Below are 15,968 nucleotides of genomic sequence, written 5' to 3'. Positions count from 1 at the left end.
AAGGCGAGGCTCTGAGAGGCGCCGTGACTTGCCCGAGGTCAATCGGCAGGTTAGCTGCTCCGGAATCAAGGCACTGGGCCGGGCGAGGCGGGGCGCGGGTTCTACCCCCGGCTCGGCGGAGAGCCGCGGGGGCGGGGCGGCGGGCGGGGCGGAAGGCGAGGGGGGGGGGTGTGTGCAGCGGCAGAGGATGGCCATCTTAAGTGGCCGCTGAGAGTCCAGGGCTGCTTCCCCGGGGAAGGGGGCATCGGAGCAGCCCAGGAGGTGGGGGTCTGAGTACGGCGGCCGGGGCTCTGGGGAGAGGTCGGAAGCCCGGGGTTTGAGGGAACTTTCTTCTAGATGGGCAAGGAAAGGCCTGACCTCGGACTGCTGAACCCCTCAAGGCCGGGGCCTGCGGGTATGGGGGATGGTGCCAGGGAACTTGGCCGAGAGGGGGGAAGGGCTCTGCCTGGGCTGAGAGGGGCTGCCAGGGACGGTGCATGGGGAGTCGAGGACACTGGACCTCCTCTGGGGGTTTGTGGGGGATCCCCCACGCGGGATTGGGACCCAGTGGAGTTTGGGGGTTCAGATCTAAGTGGGGGCTGGATTTCACGGGAGTTGGGGGTGATGGGGAGAGGGACGGCAGGAGGTTGGTTCATCATGGGATCCTTCGCGGATTTTGGTAACTGGATCCTACGAGTCTGTACGGGGGCCGAATGGAAAGGATTGGGGGGTGGAATCAGACGTTTATGGGAGTTGGGGGTCATATAATTGTGAGTATTGAAAGGAGGGGGAGGGGGTCGGGAATCCCAAAGTGTCGGGGCGCAGGATGGGTTGACTTGGGCTTGGAGGCGGGCGTTAGGAGCTGGATCTCCTCCGGGTGGTGATGGCTGGGCAGGATCGTTGTGGGGTTTGGGAGGCCGGCTTCCCCTGGGGTTTGGGGGGTCCCGGCTCCTTCGGGAATGCAGAGGGCAACTTCCCCGCGGGGAAGAGGGTGAGGGCAGGGGCGGGACAGGCCTTGGGCCGAGCGGTGGGGGTGGGGGCCGGCCGCCCAGCACTGCGCTCCGCTCCTGCCCCTCCCCCGCCGCCTCTGAACAAACTTTTCTTTCTCTTCAAGTTGAGGCCGGCGCTGCTGGCGGCGGCGGCTGCGCGGCAAACCGGGCGGCAAACGCGGCGGAGCACGGAGCCCCGATCCCCGGCTCGGTCCCGCCAGCGGATCATCAGGCCCGGTCCCCAGCCCCGGGACCCGGGCCCGGTCCCAGCCTCAGCGCCGAGCGTCCCGGGGCGGATGGCGCGGGGCGGTGGGCGCGGGCAGCGCTGAACCCTGCGCTGGCCATGGCCTCGGCGTGCGGGGCGCCGGGCCCAGGGGGCGCCGGGCCTGGGGCCGCTCTGGGCAGCCCGGCCCCCGCCTGGTACCACCGCGACCTGAGCCGCGCCGCCGCCGAGGAGCTGCTGGCCCGGGCAGGCCGCGATGGCAGCTTCCTGGTCCGAGACAGCGAGAGCGTGGCGGGAGCCTTCGCGCTCTGCGTCCTGTGAGTGGGGCCGAGGCTCCCGGCGGGCGGGGGCAGGGCCCGGGCTTCGTTGACTGCTGTGGGGAGGGCCCGGGACAGTGGGACGCCAGCGCCCGCCACAGTGGGGGCCTTGGCTTTCTGCTGGGCCTGAGGAAGGATGCCGGGAGCACTTCCTTCCTGCTGTGTGTCTGGGGGCACTTGCTGCGGCCCTGAGGGCAGAGTATGCGGGGTCTTGCGGCCCAGGGTCGCCGTAATTGGGAAAAGTGTAGGGAGTCTCTGGCAGACCCTCTCAGGCATCCTCCAGGCAGGGGTGAGGATGTGCATCCCACGGTTGTGTGCACTTCTGTTTATGTAGGGATTGGGTGTCTTGAGTGGGAGTTGGGGCCAGAGGAACTAATGGGGTGTGTGGGGACGCCCAGCAGCTTCCTTAGGGGGCCTTTCTGTGCCCCGGGACTGAGGCTGGGGCCTGCCTGGATATGTATGACTGGGGCTGGGGACAGGGTGGTGTTGAGAAGAAGGGGAGTGAGGCTGTATCGCTCCATGTCATTAGTTCATGAATCAGTGAGTGAGTGTGTGTGCTCTGGCTCTGGGATCCTGCTGCCCTAGCCCTGAGCCATGGGTGCTGAGCGTGGGGCTAGACTTGGCAGCTCTCTGAGTGGGCCTGGTTTTGTGCTTGTACCCATCGGCCGTGCATGGCATTGGTATCGGGTGAGTTGGCACTTTCAGTTTTGGAGTCTTCTTGCTGAGCTGCCCCCCTGAGCCCCAGGATCTGATATTGGGTGGGCTCCTGTAGGCCTCTGGAGTGGAGGTGGTGAGTGGGAAGTGGTGGGGCTGCTTTGTTTAGACCTAGTTATGTTCCTCCTCAGGCCCGTGAGCCCTCCCAAGTCCCTATCTCTGTGTCTCTTTCTCCTCTCTTCTCCTCACATCTTTAGGGGTACACTGGCCTAGGCCAGTGGTTCTCAACTGGGGTTGATTTTACCCCTCAGGGGACATTTGGCAATGTCTGGAGACATTTTTGGTTGTCACAACTGGGATCGTACTACTGGCTCCTAGTGGGTAGGAGCCAGGGTTGCTGCTAAACATCCGACAATGCACAGTACTGTCCCTCACAACAAAGAATTATGTAGTCCAAAATGTCAGTGGTGCTGAGGGTTGAACAACCCTGGCCTAGGCAGCGGACCTGAAGAGGAAGGGGTCCCTTAAGTTTCAGCTTATGTCCCACATCTGAGGCCCAATAGGGAACTGAAGAGGGACAGCCTAGGCAGATGAATAACCTAGAGTCCTGCATGCCAACCCTCTCTGAGGCGTACCCCCTAATTAGGGAGGGGAGGGAGGCAGGTGCTAGATCAGCTGTTGAGTGGGAGGGGGACAGCTGGGCCTGTGTCTGGATGGGAACATTATTGTCCCAGGAGGGAAAAGTCCTGGCTCCATTGCCACGGGAGGGGATGGGTGGGGTGAGGGGCTGTCTGTGTGTGAGGGCTTCAGCTTTACCAGCTGACTCTGGTTACTCCCTGCATCTCATGAACCTGGGGGTGGGTGATCAGAAACATACTTGCTTACCTGTATATGCCACCCACGCATACAGGGGAAACATTCAGGACACAGCCCTGCCCCAGCAGGTGCAGTCAATCCAACCAGCAGGCCAGGATACAGGTCCTGGCCTCTGTCCTGACTTTAAATGCCAGCTCTGCCTTTTACTTACCTTTTACTTGCTCTGTGACCTTAGGCAAATCACTTTTCTTCTTTGCGCCTCAGTTTCCTCTTCTGGAGAAGAGGGATAATAATAATATCTGCCTTAAAATGTGAGGATTAAATGAGATCATGTCTGTAGGACGTTGAGTACCTGACTTGTCACAGAGACAGGACTCAGTTAATGGGATGCTATTACTTTTACAAACACAGACCCACAGTCCAAAAGCCAACACACCCAGTCACACACAGATAGCCACACAGCTTGTGCCCAGTGGTCAGGAGAGCCCCTGAACGGGGCTCACCTGAGGGGAGAGGATGGCCCTGTGGCCAGGGTGTAGAGTCTCCTCAAATAGGCATTTGGTCCTCTCTAGTAATACCCACCTCCTGCCCAACACACATGGCTCAGGTGACCCCCTTTGCAAGCCTGCCCTGAGGTGCGGCTGCAGAGGGATCCTCCACCCCCACTGAGTGCAGCCTGTACCATCCAGGCCAGGCTCAGCTGTCACCTGCTCAGCTGTTGCTGCCATCTGTCAGCACCCCTCTTGCCCCTCCTTAGCTTGGGGCTCCTAGAGGCCCACCTCTCCCATAGAGGGCCCCCATGGGTCATCCCAATTTCCTGGTGTCTGGGGAAGCAGGGGAGAAAGCCCTAGAATGATATCCTCACACCCCCCCAGCAAAACTGCTCCAGACACACCTGACTCCAGCAGAGCCAGACACCAGTGTAAACACAGGCAGCAGGCACACGTGTGATAGCACGTCACCCATGCACACAGATGGGTTACCCAGGCCTCTGAGGACTCTTACTCTGGCGGGGGGCCCAGACTGGTACCATAGCCCAGAGGGTCTGTTTAGACAGCTGTGGAGGCCACAGAAGAGCTGCCTGGTGCTTCCGGGGCCCTGCAGTGGGTGTGGAGCGTATGTATGCCTGGGGTGGGGGTGGGGGGGGGTGGGTCTGGGCATTCCTGCTCTGCTTGGCACTAGCAGGATGGAGTGGACTGGCCCCATCATTAACCCTGTGCAGCCCGGGCAAACAGCTTTAAGGAAAGCTAGACGAGGGGCCTGGGGGCTGAGCCTGTTGGTAGGAGGAAGGGGGGTCTTGGGACTTAGACCCCAGCCTGGGGGGTGACAGATTCTGATCCCCTGCTTTGCTGTCAGGTATCAGAAGCATGTACACACATATCGAATTCTCCCTGATGGAGAAGATTTCCTGGCCGTGCAGGTAGGAGCTTAGACCCTGACCCCTGACCTTGATTCCAGCCTAAGGTTTGGGACCAGCTGACTGATGCTTCTCCCACTCTTGCTGGCCTGCAGACCTCGCAGGGTGTGCCTGTGCGCCGCTTCCAGACCCTGGGGGAGCTCATCGGCCTGTACGCCCAGCCCAACCAGGGCCTGGTGTGTGCCCTGCTGCTGCCTGTGGAGCGGGAGCGAGAGCCAGACCTGCCGGATGACCGCGATGCCTCAGGTGCTGCCCGGGGTGCGGTGTACAAATGCCTTCCCTGCCCCCATCCCCGGCCGTTACCTGCGACTTCCCACCCCATCTTCTCAGCCTGACTCCCCTGAAGCCCCCTGCCACTCTCCATGGTGCCTGGGCCCTTTACCCCTTTCCACGCAAGTCTCTGACAGCCATCGTGTCCCCCGTACTTCACTGAGGGCAGGGGGCTCACACCGCTGCCCACTGGCCCCTGTCCACAGATGGGGAGGATGAGAAGCCCCCACTGCCCCCGCGCTCTGGCTCTACCAGCATTTCTGCCCCCCTCGGGCCCAGCAGCCCCCTGCCAGCCCCTGAGACCCCCACGACTCCGGCTGCTGAGAGGTGAGACCCCAACCCCCTCCTGAGCAGGAAGTCCCTTTCCTCTCTGAGAACCGTGTCCTCACCGAAGGTGGGAAGACCTTTAAGCCCCCAGCCCTCCCCAGGGACCCCCACCCCGTCTCAGCCCCAGAGGTGGACACCCTGGTCTGTCGTACTCTGCCACCTGTACCGTCTCCTCTAGGAATGGGGTGGGGGTGCTGGGACAGGGTCAGCGGGGCCTCCACTGACTTCTTAACCCCTCCTGAAGTGCTCCCAATGGGCTGAGCACTGTCTCGCACGAGTACCTGAAGGGTAGCTACGGGCTGGATCTGGAGGCTGTGCGGGGTGGAGCCAGCAACCTGCCGCACCTCACCCGCACCCTCGCCACCTCATGCCGGAGGCTGCACAGGTACCTGGGACATCAGCGCCACGCGCTGCACCCTTAACCTCTCACCTGTCCTCTCCCGCTGCCTTGCTACACAAATGCCCTGACCTTTGACCTCTGGCCCTGAACCAGGAACCAGCTATTGCCTCCTGACTTTTCCTCGCCTGAACCCTTGTATTCTCTCGGTGGCGGCTGAAGCTACACACTCAGCCCCTCTTCCCTGTACTTGGGTCGGGGTGGGGAGTTCTGACCTGATGTTTCCCATAGTGAGGTGGACAAGGTCCTGTCAGGCCTGGAGATCCTGTCCAAGGTGTTTGACCAGCAGAGCTCGCCCATGGTGACCCGCCTTTTGCAGCAGCAGGTGGGATTGTGGAGAGACCTCTGGGGAGTGGGTTCATGTTCTGGTGCTGGGTGGGGTGCCTCCTGCTGGGTGGCCTCACGGACGAGCCTCACTCCTTCTCCCCGCAGAACCCACCACAGACTGGGGAGCAGGAACTAGAGAGCCTGGTGCTAAAGCTGTCAGTGCTAAAGGACTTCCTGTCAGGCATCCAGAAGAAGGTGCCCTGACCCCTGACCTCTGATCCCTGACCCACTCACCAGTCCCTGGCCACTTGCGTTGTTCTAACTGATCTGAACCCTGAATCTGTAGTTTAGCACTGAGCCCCATATCAGCCGTGTCCCTCCCCGCCCCAGCCCTCGGCAGGGCTCCTGACCTTGCCCTGCCCTTGCCCCCTCCAGGCCCTGAAGGCCCTACAGGACATGAGTTCCACAGCACCCCCGGCCCCGCTGCAGCCATCCACACGTAAGGCCAAGACCATCCCCGTGCAGGCCTTTGAGGTACATGGTGGGGGGTGGGGGGGAACCTCACAGGGCAAAGAGCGGGCGGAGGTGAAGGGGGGTGCTGCCTGCCCCCAGGTCTTTTCAGCAGCCCCTCCACCCCCTGGCCTGTAGGTGAAGCTGGATGTGACCCTGGGTGACCTGACCAAGATTGGGAAGTCACAGAAGTTCACGCTGAGTGTGGACGTGGAGGGCGGGCGGCTGGTGCTGCTGCGGAGACAGCGGGACTCACAGGAGGACTGGACGACCTTCACGCATGACCGCAGTGAGCCAGGGCCCGGCCTGGGATGGGGGGCGGGGTGGGCCCCTGGGCCTCAGGGCACAGGCTGGTGTGACCCATCCTCCATCCCCTAGTCCGCCAGCTCATTAAGTCCCAGCGGGTCCAGAACAAGTTGGGCGTCGTGTTTGAGAAAGAGAAGGACCGGACACAGCGCAAGGACTTCATCTTTGTCAGCGCCCGGGTGAGCAGTGGGTGGGCCAGGCCACTGGGGGCTGCAGGAGTCCCTGCTGGATGGGAAGAGAGGGAACACATGATGTAGGCATGCCATCCCTCGTGGTGGGGGCAGTTCTGACGGAGCAGAGAGTGTGTATACTGAGAGTGGGCGGCCTGAGGGTGGATTCAAATATTCAGTGAACATTTCCTGAGCACCTGTTGTATGCTTGAGGAGTGGGTATATGGTGGTGAGCCAGAGAGGCATGTCCCTCTCCTCCTGGACCTGCCACCTAGCAGGGTGTCCCCATGGAAGGGGGTTTCCTGGCCACCCACCTGCCCCTGACTGGCTGCTGTCCCCCTAGAAGCGGGAGGCCTTCTGCCAGCTGCTGCAGCTCATGAAGAATAAGCACTCCAAGCAGGACGAGCCCGACATGATCTCCGTCTTCATAGGCACCTGGAACATGGGTCAGGCCCGTGCAGGGGCTGGGGTGGGAGAGAGGAAGGGCCCCATGCAGGGGCCTGACCGCCCGCATCCCCTCCCCCTCCAGGAAGTGTGCCGCCTCCAAAAACTGTGACATCTTGGTTCACATCGAAGGGTCTGGGGAAGACCCTGGATGAGGTCACGGTGACCATACCCCATGACATCTATGTTTTTGGGACCCAGGAGAACTCGGTGGGCGACCGCGAGTGGCTGGACCTGCTCCGCGGGAGCCTCAAGGAGCTCACAGATCTGGATTACCGCCCGGTGAGGGTCATCCTCTTGTCCAGCCCGCCTCCTCACACACTGCCCCCAACTATCCTGCTTGACCTCACGCACGACCCTGGAGAGCTCTCCCTCTGGTCCCTGGGCATATCCTTTAGGAAGTCTAACTGGAGTCCTTTATGCTATGGGAAGGGTTCTTTCTCTCTGGTCCCTCAGGAAAAAGGAGTGGCAGCCCTTCCTATTTTGTGACTTCCAGAACAGTCTGTAGTATAGGCTGGGCGGGGTGGGGGAGATGTGGACAGTGGCCCAGCTCGGGGCAGGGGTGACCCCACACCCCCTCCCCAGATTGCCATGCAGTCACTGTGGAACATCAAGGTGGCTGTGCTGGTCAAGCCAGAGCATGAGAACCGCATCAGCCATGTCAGTACATCCAGCGTGAAGACTGGCATCGCCAATACCCTGGGTGAGTAGGGAGGGTGGTGTCCCTCTGTCCACACTTCTTTTTTTTTTTTTTTTTGTCCACGCTTCTTGCTTCATCTCCAGCCCAGGGTCCAGGGTCTCCCCCTTTTGGGTAGTCTCAGCTTTCCCATCTATAGAACTGTTTGAACTTTGCAAAGCATGTTCGTATTCTAAATCTCTTCCAGCCCCACCAGGAAGGCAGGGCCAGGATAATTACCTCCATTTCTTAGATGATAAAACTCAGGCCCAGAGTGGTCAAGTGAGCTGTCCAAGGTCACACAGCTAGTACGTGGTAGAGCCTGGCACCTGGCATAGTGCCCAGGTCTCCCTGTTTGCAGTCCAGTGGTCCCTCAGGATAGATTCTGCTCAGAATCTGCAGGTTCTTGCAGCTTCACCATTGGGGTCCCCTGTGATCTCCAGGGGCTCTCTGTTCACACATGCCGACAGACCCAGGCCATCCAGATGGGGCTGCATGTGCCCCGTGTGGACCCCCGGGAAGGCGTGGGTGTGTGTGCAGGGGCCTGCCTGCCTCATGGTATGTGGGGAAGTTGGGAGGATCTTCCCACTGCTGCTTAGATAGGCAGAGGGGAGAGTCGGGAGCCCACCGGGGGTGACTCAGGCCTTCTTCTGTTGCCCTGACAGGAAACAAGGGGGCCGTGGGTGTCTCCTTCATGTTCAATGGCACCTCGTTTGGCTTTGTGAATTGCCACCTCACCTCGGGAAATGAGAAGACTGCCCGGTGAGGGGGCACCTTCCCAGCTGTCTCTTTAGTCTCATCCTCTATTCACCAAACACCTATTCCCTCTCCCATATCCTAGTCTATAGTACATCCTACATCCCTGTCCCCCAAGGCCCCCTTCTTCCTTACCTCAACTCAGGACCCCTCTGTCTCTCCCTGACTTTGACCTTGTCCCCAGTTCCTTCCTCTGTCCCCAGGGACCCTGATCCCTGGCCCATCCCTGACCCCAGCCAGAGATGTCTTACCTTCACGCCTGTCCCTGACACCTGACCCTGGAGGCCTCCCCCCACCCCCACTGTAGACGGAACCAGAACTACCTGGACATCCTGCGGCTGCTCTCGCTGGGTGACCGGCAGCTCAGTGCCTTTGACATCTCTCTGCGTTTCACTCACCTCTTCTGGTTTGGGGACCTCAACTACCGCCTTGACATGGATATACAGGTGTGAGCAGGGCCCGGCAGGTGGCTGGTAGGGAGGCTGGGCTGGGGGCCAGGTGGGCTCTCACCTCTGGCTTTGGCTCGAGGGGGAAAGTCTCCAGCCTTTGTGTCCCCACCCCAGGAGATCCTGAACTACATCAGCAGGAAGGAGTTTGAGCCCCTGCTCAGGGTGGACCAGCTCAACCTGGAGCGGGAAAAGCACAAGGTTTTCCTTCGATTCAGTGAGTATGGGCCTGGCGGGGGTCCCTGAGGGCCAGGATCCTTGTGGTATCCCTGGGTCTTCCGGGCCCTGACTCCTCCATCCCCCGCCTTCCCTAGGTGAGGAGGAGATCTCCTTCCCACCCACCTACCGCTATGAGCGGGGTTCCCGGGACACATACGCCTGGCACAAGCAGAAGCCAACTGGGGTGAGTGAAGAGAAGGAGCTGGGCCTGGGGAGACCCCCCAGGGCTGCAGTGAATCAAGAGTGTGTGTGGGGTCAAGGGTCCAGGCCTCTGCACTTACCGCTCCAGCTTCTATGGCCCCTTGGGGCCTCAGGGGTGACCCTGCATGTTGTGAGGCTCCAAGGAAGGAGGTGGGCGCTAGGGCCGCTGTGGTGGGGCCCCAGCTGACCTCTGACCATGCTGCTATCCCCTGCCCCAGGTCCGGACCAACGTGCCTTCATGGTGTGACCGGATTCTCTGGAAGTCCTATCCCGAGACTCACATCATCTGCAATTCCTATGGTCAGAGCCTCCCGGACAGGGTGATGGGTGATCCTGGGTGGTCACTGACCCGACTCTGCCTCAGCTTTGGGAAGTGCAAGCAGAGAATAAGGAGCTTTCCCCTGAGCCCTCATTCCTGCTCCCCTCCCCAGGTTGCACAGATGACATCGTCACCAGCGACCACTCCCCCGTGTTTGGGACATTTGAGGTTGGGGTTACCTCTCAGTTCATCTCCAAGAAAGGTGGCTATTCTGGATGTGCTTGTGGGTGTGGCATCTATCTGGGTGGCTGCAGGTGCTGGCCTGGGGATGTGCATAGGTTTGAATACATCTAAATGTGTGTGTGTGTGTGTGTGTGTGTGTGTGTGTTTGGGTGTTTACATGTACGTGTAGGAATGTTTCTGAATATGTGATGTGTGAGGGTGTCTGGGTTGCCTGGGTCATCACAGGAGGTACATGCCCAAGAGCGTGTGAACGTAAACATGTACGTGTGTCTATCTGCCTGGGGCCACATGAGTACCCGAGTGTGCCTGGTGGTGTGGTGGGTTGTTGGCGGGCATATCCTGCAGGCATTCTGGTCCCCGGCCCCCTCTCAGATGGTCTCTCATCTTGGATTATCTGTTTGTCCCAGTGCCAGGTCTGGACTTTGGGGTCTCGCTACTGGTTGCTTGGGATGGAGGAGGCCCCTCCTGGCCTTCCCTCCTGCTCTGCCAGGGCTGCTGATTCCCTGTCCCAGCACTCAGTCTCTCTGTCCCGTTCCTTCTGCCACCCTCTCAGCCCTCCTGTCTATATTCCTCCCTTTGCCCCTCAGGGCTCTCGAAGACCTCAGACCAGGCCTACATCGAGTTTGAGAGCATCGAGGCCATTGTGAAGACGGCCAGCCGCACCAAGTTCTTCATTGAGTTCTACTCCACCTGCCTGGAGGGTCAGAGGCGGGGCCCAGGGCTGGGTGTGGGCCACAGGGGATGGGAGGCCCGAGGTGCCCAGAGTGGTCAGCCCCCTAGTTAGAGAGAAGGGAAGCTGAGAGGTGGCGCTCAGTTGGGTGTCCCCCACCCCCACCCAGAGTACAAGAAGAGCTTCGAAAATGATGCCCAGAGCAGTGACAACATCAACTTCCTCAAGGTGCAGTGGTCCTCACGCCAGCTGCCCACGGTGAGGCTTGTGGGTGAGGACACAGAGAGGGAGGTGCAGCAGAGCGCCACCTGGAGCCTGCCTGGGAGGGCGGGCAGAGCCGGCAGCATGGGCTTGTGTGTGGGGTGGGCGTGAGTGAGGATGAGGGCACGTGCTTTGTTTGGGGGAGTGGGGGGAGCCAAGTTGCAGCTGGTTCATTCATTCGTTCAATGAATAGTTCTTGAGCCTTTGCTAAACATCAGGTCCCGTGTTGGCCATTGCTGATGCAGAAAATTAATTAATTACAGGGCTGTTAAGTGCTCTGAGAGGCCCATGCAGGACTGTGTCTTCTACCTTATGGATTAGGATCTTTCCTAAGAGTGGACGGGAGTGAGCACGGACGAGCTTGAGGGTGGGGTGAGTGGTGGTGTGGCAGGAGGGGGTGGGTGGGCCTTTGTTCCTCACTGGGCCTCTCTGCTCCCCAGCTCAAGCCCATTCTGGCTGACATTGAGTACCTGCAGGACCAGCACCTCCTGCTCACAGTCAAGTCCATGGACGGCTACGAATCCTATGGTGAGGGTTGAGGGGGGCCAAGGGGCACAGAAAGCCGGGCAGGGCCCTAGAAAGGCTTGGCAGTCTGCTGGTCTGCTCCATCTGCCCTTCAGGGGAGTGCGTGGTGGCGCTCAAGTCCATGATTGGCAGCACGGCCCAGCAGTTCCTGACCTTCCTGTCCCACCGCGGCGAGGAGACAGGCAACATCCGTGGCTCCATGAAGGTGCGGGTGCCCACAGAGCGCCTGGGCACCCGTGAGCGACTCTATGGTGGGGGCCCCATTGGGAGGGGTGTGGGGCATAAGACAGGGTGGTGTGGGCGGGCCTAGGAGGGGAAGACCAGGGCTGCAGGGAGGGCATGTTGGGATCCCTGGAACATGTGGCAGTTCTGCAGCCAGGTCTGGGGGTGGGCCTGCCCTAAGGAGTAGCTGGGAAGGGGCTAGCAGCCCACTGGGGTGTCTGTGGGGTGCAGGACCCCAAGTCTCCTCTGAGTCTCCTTTCCCTTCCTCCCCCAGAGTGGATCAGCATTGATAAGGATGAGGCAGGAGCAAAGAGCAAAGCCCCCTCTGTGTCCCGAGGCAGCCAGGAGCCCAGGTGAGCTGGGGCTGTGTGGTGTGCTACGTGAGGGGTGCCCGGGGGCTCTTGGTCAGCCCCTACTTCACCTCTCCTCCCCTGTGCACCCCTGGCAGGTCAGGGAGCCGCAAGCCAGCCTCCGCAGAGGCCTCCTGTCCGCTCTCCAAGTTATTTGAAGAACCAGAGAAACCACCACCAACCGGGAGGCCCCCAGCCCCACCTCGAGCTGCTCCCCGGGAGGAGCCCTTGACCCCCAGGTGAGAGAAGGAAACTGTCACCCCCTGACTTTATCCATCGCTGTGCGTGGCTCTCAGGGCCAGCTTGGGGATCATCTGCTGCTTGGCTGCTCTGCTGCCGCATGGCCGGAGGTGCCAGGGCCCTACGCTTGTGGCCACTGGCCAGCCAGGCCTCCTGAAGGTGTGGCTCTCTGGTCAAAGGGAGCACAGTCAGTCCTTTCCTCTCAATTCTGCCTTAAAAAATAGAATTAGAAATTGTTTCTGCAACAGCTCCCTCTGTGTAAACACTTAACTTGAGCCTTCGTCTCAGCACGGATTTACCTAGGGGCCTTCTATGGACCACTGTCCTACAAGATGCCCTGCTGGTAACTGGTCTATTGTCAAATGGGTTTGGGAAATGGTTGTTGCTAGATTCTTTTCTTAGGTATTCCCAGTGCACAATAGTATCAGCAAAAGCTCTGAGCATGTGGACAGGAAGGAAATCCTTTTTCAACTCTGTTGAATATAGTTTCCCAAACTTAATGGGCCAGGAAACTTTTCCATGCAATAACTATTAATATCCTGGGGAACTACAGTTGACCCTTGAACATGGCAGGGGTTAGGGGTGTATAACTTATAGTCATCCCTCTGTATCCCCAGTTCTTCCATATCTGTAGTTCCACATCCACGGGTTCAACCATTGTGGATTGTAGATCATGTAGTGCTGCAGTACTGAAAAAAATACGCATATGAGTGGATTCAAGCCCGTGCAGTTCAAGCCCGTGTTGTTCAGTGGTCAACTGTAGTATTCTGTGGATCATACTTTGGGAAAGTGAGGCTTGCTTTTTAATTGTATCTAATTGTTACTTGAACGTAAATAAAAACTGCTGGTGTGTTTTCAGTCATCTTCAGCTGTTACCAGTCACCTTGGTTTTATCTCCAGGCTTGAGTAAAACTAACCTGAATCCCTCAGTAAGATTCCCCAGTAGATCGGCCTCAGGTGCCTCCAGAGGCTTTCCGAATCTGGCTGGTCATTCTCATTGAAGGCTTTTATTGTCCTGCTTTCTGGCCTCTGTTTTCACCCATTTACGCTCAGCTTTCACCGTTAAAAAATCAAAAAAGATTGCAGAATCTTAGCGAGTAAGGCAAGGAAGTTTAGGGGTTATCCATTCAACTCCCCTGTTTCCCCAGTTTTAGAGATGAGGACCTCAAGGGACAGAGAGGGAAAGTGATGTGCTCATAGGCCACATGCAAGTCTAGGACCACGGGCTTACGTCTCCTGACTCGCAGTCCGGTTCTCCTTCCACTGCACCCACCGCCTTCCCTTTGGGTTGCTGGGTCCTGATTTATTCTGCTCCCAAACCCAGGTTGAAGCCAGAGGGCGCTCCAGAGCTGGAAGGGGTGGTGGCGCCCTCACCCAAGAACAGCTTCAATAACCCTGCCTACTACGTCCTTGAAGGGGTCCCACACCAGCTGCTGCCCCCGGAGCCACCCTCGCCTGCCAGGGCCCCCGTCCCACCTGCCACCAAGAACAAAGTGGCCATCACAGTGCCTGCTCCGCAGCTTGGGCGCCACCGGCCTCCCCGTGTGGGAGAGGGAAGCTCATCAGATGAAGAGTCTGGGGGCACGCTGCCCCCTCCAGACTTTCCACCCCCACCTCTGCCAGATTCGGCCATCTTCCTGCCCCCCAGCCTGGATCCTTTGCCAGGGCCAGTGATCCGGGGCCGCAGTGCGGGTGAGGCCCGTGGCCCACCACCTCCCAAGGCCCATCCAAGACCCCCACTGCCCCCAGGCCCCTCACCCACCAGCACTTTCCTGGGGGAGGTAGCCAGTGGGGATGATCGCTCCTGCTCAGTGCTGCAGATGGCCAAGACACTGAGTGAGGTGGACTACGCTCCTGCCGCACCTGGCCGCTCCGTGCCCCTGCCAGGCCCCCTGGACCTGCAGCCGCCCCGGGGACTGCCCTCGGACTATGGCCGGCCTCTCAGCTTCCCTCCACCTCGCATCCGAGAGAGCATCCAGGAGGACCTGGCAGAAGAGGTATGTGGACCAGGGGTGGCTGTCGGTGTGTGCTTGCCCATGGGTCGTGGTATCCTTTTACTTCATTCAGCACTCAGTGGTGTTGCCTCTGCCCTGAGCTGGGCACTGGGGAGGAGTTGGAGGTCACATGAATCAGCCCTGCTCCTGGCCTCTCTCCCCACCCCAGAGCACGCGGTAGAATGTGGCTGTGTGCAGGTCCTTCAGTGTGTGAGGCACCCTCCGTACTCCCTCTGATGTGCCCTATTCCCTCAGGCTCCGTGCCCGCAGGTCGGGCGGTCTGGTGGGCTGGGCGAGGCAGGCATGGGAGCCTGGCTGCGGGCCATCGGCTTGGAGCGCTATGAGGAGGGCCTGGTGCACAATGGCTGGGACGACCTGGAGTTTCTCAGGTGGGGGCGGGGCTGGAGGTGGATCGGGTGGGGGTGGGGCTGGCCTCGGGGGTTAGAGCTACGGGCTCTCTGGACCACCTTGCCCTTCTCCCAGCGTTTTTTACCCCTACAGCGACATCACCGAAGAAGATCTGGAGGAAGCTGGGGTGCAGGACCCGGCTCACAAGCGCCTCCTTCTGGACACCCTGCAGCTCAGCAAGTGATCGCGGTGACACTGCGAAGCTAAGAGCTGAGCGCCTCAACCCGCCCTTGAAGGCCCAGCCAGAGCTCCGGAGTTGAAAAGTTACGAGCGGGCGGGGCAGTACTTCTCTGCCTATTTATTGGGGATCTGCGTTCCCTACTGCCCAATCATTTGGAATGCCCTAGTTAGGACATCCTGCCCCTCACCTTTTAGAGTCAGGGCTCGGGAGGTCAGTTGCCGTGGTTACCAAGGATCTTGGTTTTTCTGGTGCTGTCCTCCCTTTCTGGACCCCTCCTCCAGCCCCAGGGAGGCCATGGGGTCCATATGGGTACGTCATGGGCCCCCACTTTCACCGTTGTTCCTGCTGCCCTCCACCTGGCCTGAACCACAGGTGGAGGGGCTCGGCTAGGACCTCTCCCAACCCCCATTCTGGGGGGTGTCCGTCCGGAAATGAAGGAATAGCCCGAGAACTGGGCTGGGGTTTATTTAAGCTTTTCTGTATGGGCTTAGGGAGGGCGGGCACTTTAACGTTATGGGGGCCGGTTTAGGTGGGGGGGGGGAATAATTTTGGCCATAAAGCGCCAGTTTGCTTAGTTTTGCCTCCTGGTCTGTACCGCCCTGCCCTGGGGCTGTGTGGCAGCTCAGAGTTCCTCGCTGGTCACAAGGGGAACTGGTCTCTTGCAGGTAGCCTGTCCCCATCTTGGGTACTCAGAAGGGTTGCCGGTGTGCTGTCTTCAATAAATTAAGTTTTATTTGGGTTGAGCAAAACTCACCTCAATAAATTACAAGTTTTTCAAAGGAAAAGAGCAACAACAGCAACAACGACAAAAAAACAGGAAGGAGGAAGCCCCTCTGTCCCGCTGCCCTGGCAGCTCCTCCACTCGTCTAACGGGCCTGCCCTCTGTGCCAGACCGCCTGGGGATGGGAGGGGACGCATGAGGGAGAAATTGGTGGTGGGACCCTTCAGGCCACTCGTTATCACAATGACGAGCAGCCTTTGCACGGGTGGGGTCAGTGTGGGTGGGCCCAAGGGCTGGAGCAGCAGACTGCTCTCCAAGTTGAGTGACCCAGCCAGCTGCAGGGGCAGGGGAGGAAGCCGGGCTGTCCCCGTTTGAGGAGTCACCTTTGAGCACTGTGTTAGGGGCAGGCGTTGTTTGATTCCGGTTCTGAAGAAAACCAGGCTAGAAGGGGTCCTGGGCTCTCCCCGAGGGCATCCCAGTGAAAAGTACCCCCCTCCACTGGGTAGGGGT

At 59.6% G+C, this 15,968-nt stretch overlaps 1 protein-coding gene across 3 annotated transcripts; it reads left to right on the top strand.

Annotated features, from left to right (window-relative positions):
- Nucleotides 1-279: 279 nt before the first annotated feature.
- INPPL1 (inositol polyphosphate phosphatase like 1) lies at nt 280-15,486 on the top strand. Of its 3 annotated transcripts, XM_068554556.1 has the most exons (29): nt 281-394; nt 1,094-1,508; nt 4,335-4,398; nt 4,491-4,641; nt 4,872-4,992; nt 5,237-5,377; nt 5,621-5,714; nt 5,822-5,911; nt 6,092-6,190; nt 6,305-6,455; nt 6,545-6,651; nt 6,986-7,088; nt 7,172-7,368; nt 7,672-7,789; nt 8,428-8,524; nt 8,826-8,964; nt 9,082-9,181; nt 9,279-9,367; nt 9,603-9,684; nt 9,816-9,905; nt 10,474-10,587; nt 10,726-10,814; nt 11,258-11,345; nt 11,438-11,593; nt 11,839-11,917; nt 12,013-12,153; nt 13,479-14,151; nt 14,404-14,537; nt 14,650-15,486. In XM_068554556.1, exons 1-29 carry the CDS (start codon nt 337-339, stop codon nt 14,738-14,740), a joined length of 4,071 nt encoding a protein of 1,356 aa, XP_068410657.1. In that variant the 5' UTR covers nt 281-336; the 3' UTR covers nt 14,741-15,486. The 3 variants fall into 3 exon arrangements, with proteins under 3 accessions (XP_068410659.1, XP_068410657.1, XP_068410658.1); XM_068554557.1 differs by lacking the exon at nt 14,404-14,537; XM_068554558.1 differs by lacking the exons at nt 14,404-14,537; nt 14,650-15,486 and having other exon boundaries at nt 280-394; nt 11,438-11,547; nt 13,479-13,566.
- The last annotated feature ends 482 nt before the right edge of the window (nt 15,487-15,968 follow it).

Source organism: Eschrichtius robustus, chromosome 11 (genome assembly GCF_028021215.1).
Source record: "Eschrichtius robustus isolate mEscRob2 chromosome 11, mEscRob2.pri, whole genome shotgun sequence".
Lineage (NCBI taxonomy): Eukaryota > Metazoa > Chordata > Mammalia > Artiodactyla > Eschrichtiidae > Eschrichtius > Eschrichtius robustus.
This window is presented reverse-complemented; position numbering and strand designations above follow the sequence as displayed.

Bases quoted from the DNA above. Each gene is read 5' to 3' on its own strand.
- INPPL1 (XM_068554556.1), top strand. From the start codon at position 337: ATGGGCAAGGAAAGGCCTGACCTCGGACTGCTGAACCCCTCAAGGCCG. The intron at 1,509-4,334 runs GTGAGTGGGGCC...CTTTGCTGTCAG, and splicing joins GCCTTCGCGCTCTGCGTCCT to GTATCAGAAGCATGTACACA. The intron at 4,399-4,490 runs GTAGGAGCTTAG...GCTGGCCTGCAG, and splicing joins AAGATTTCCTGGCCGTGCAG to ACCTCGCAGGGTGTGCCTGT.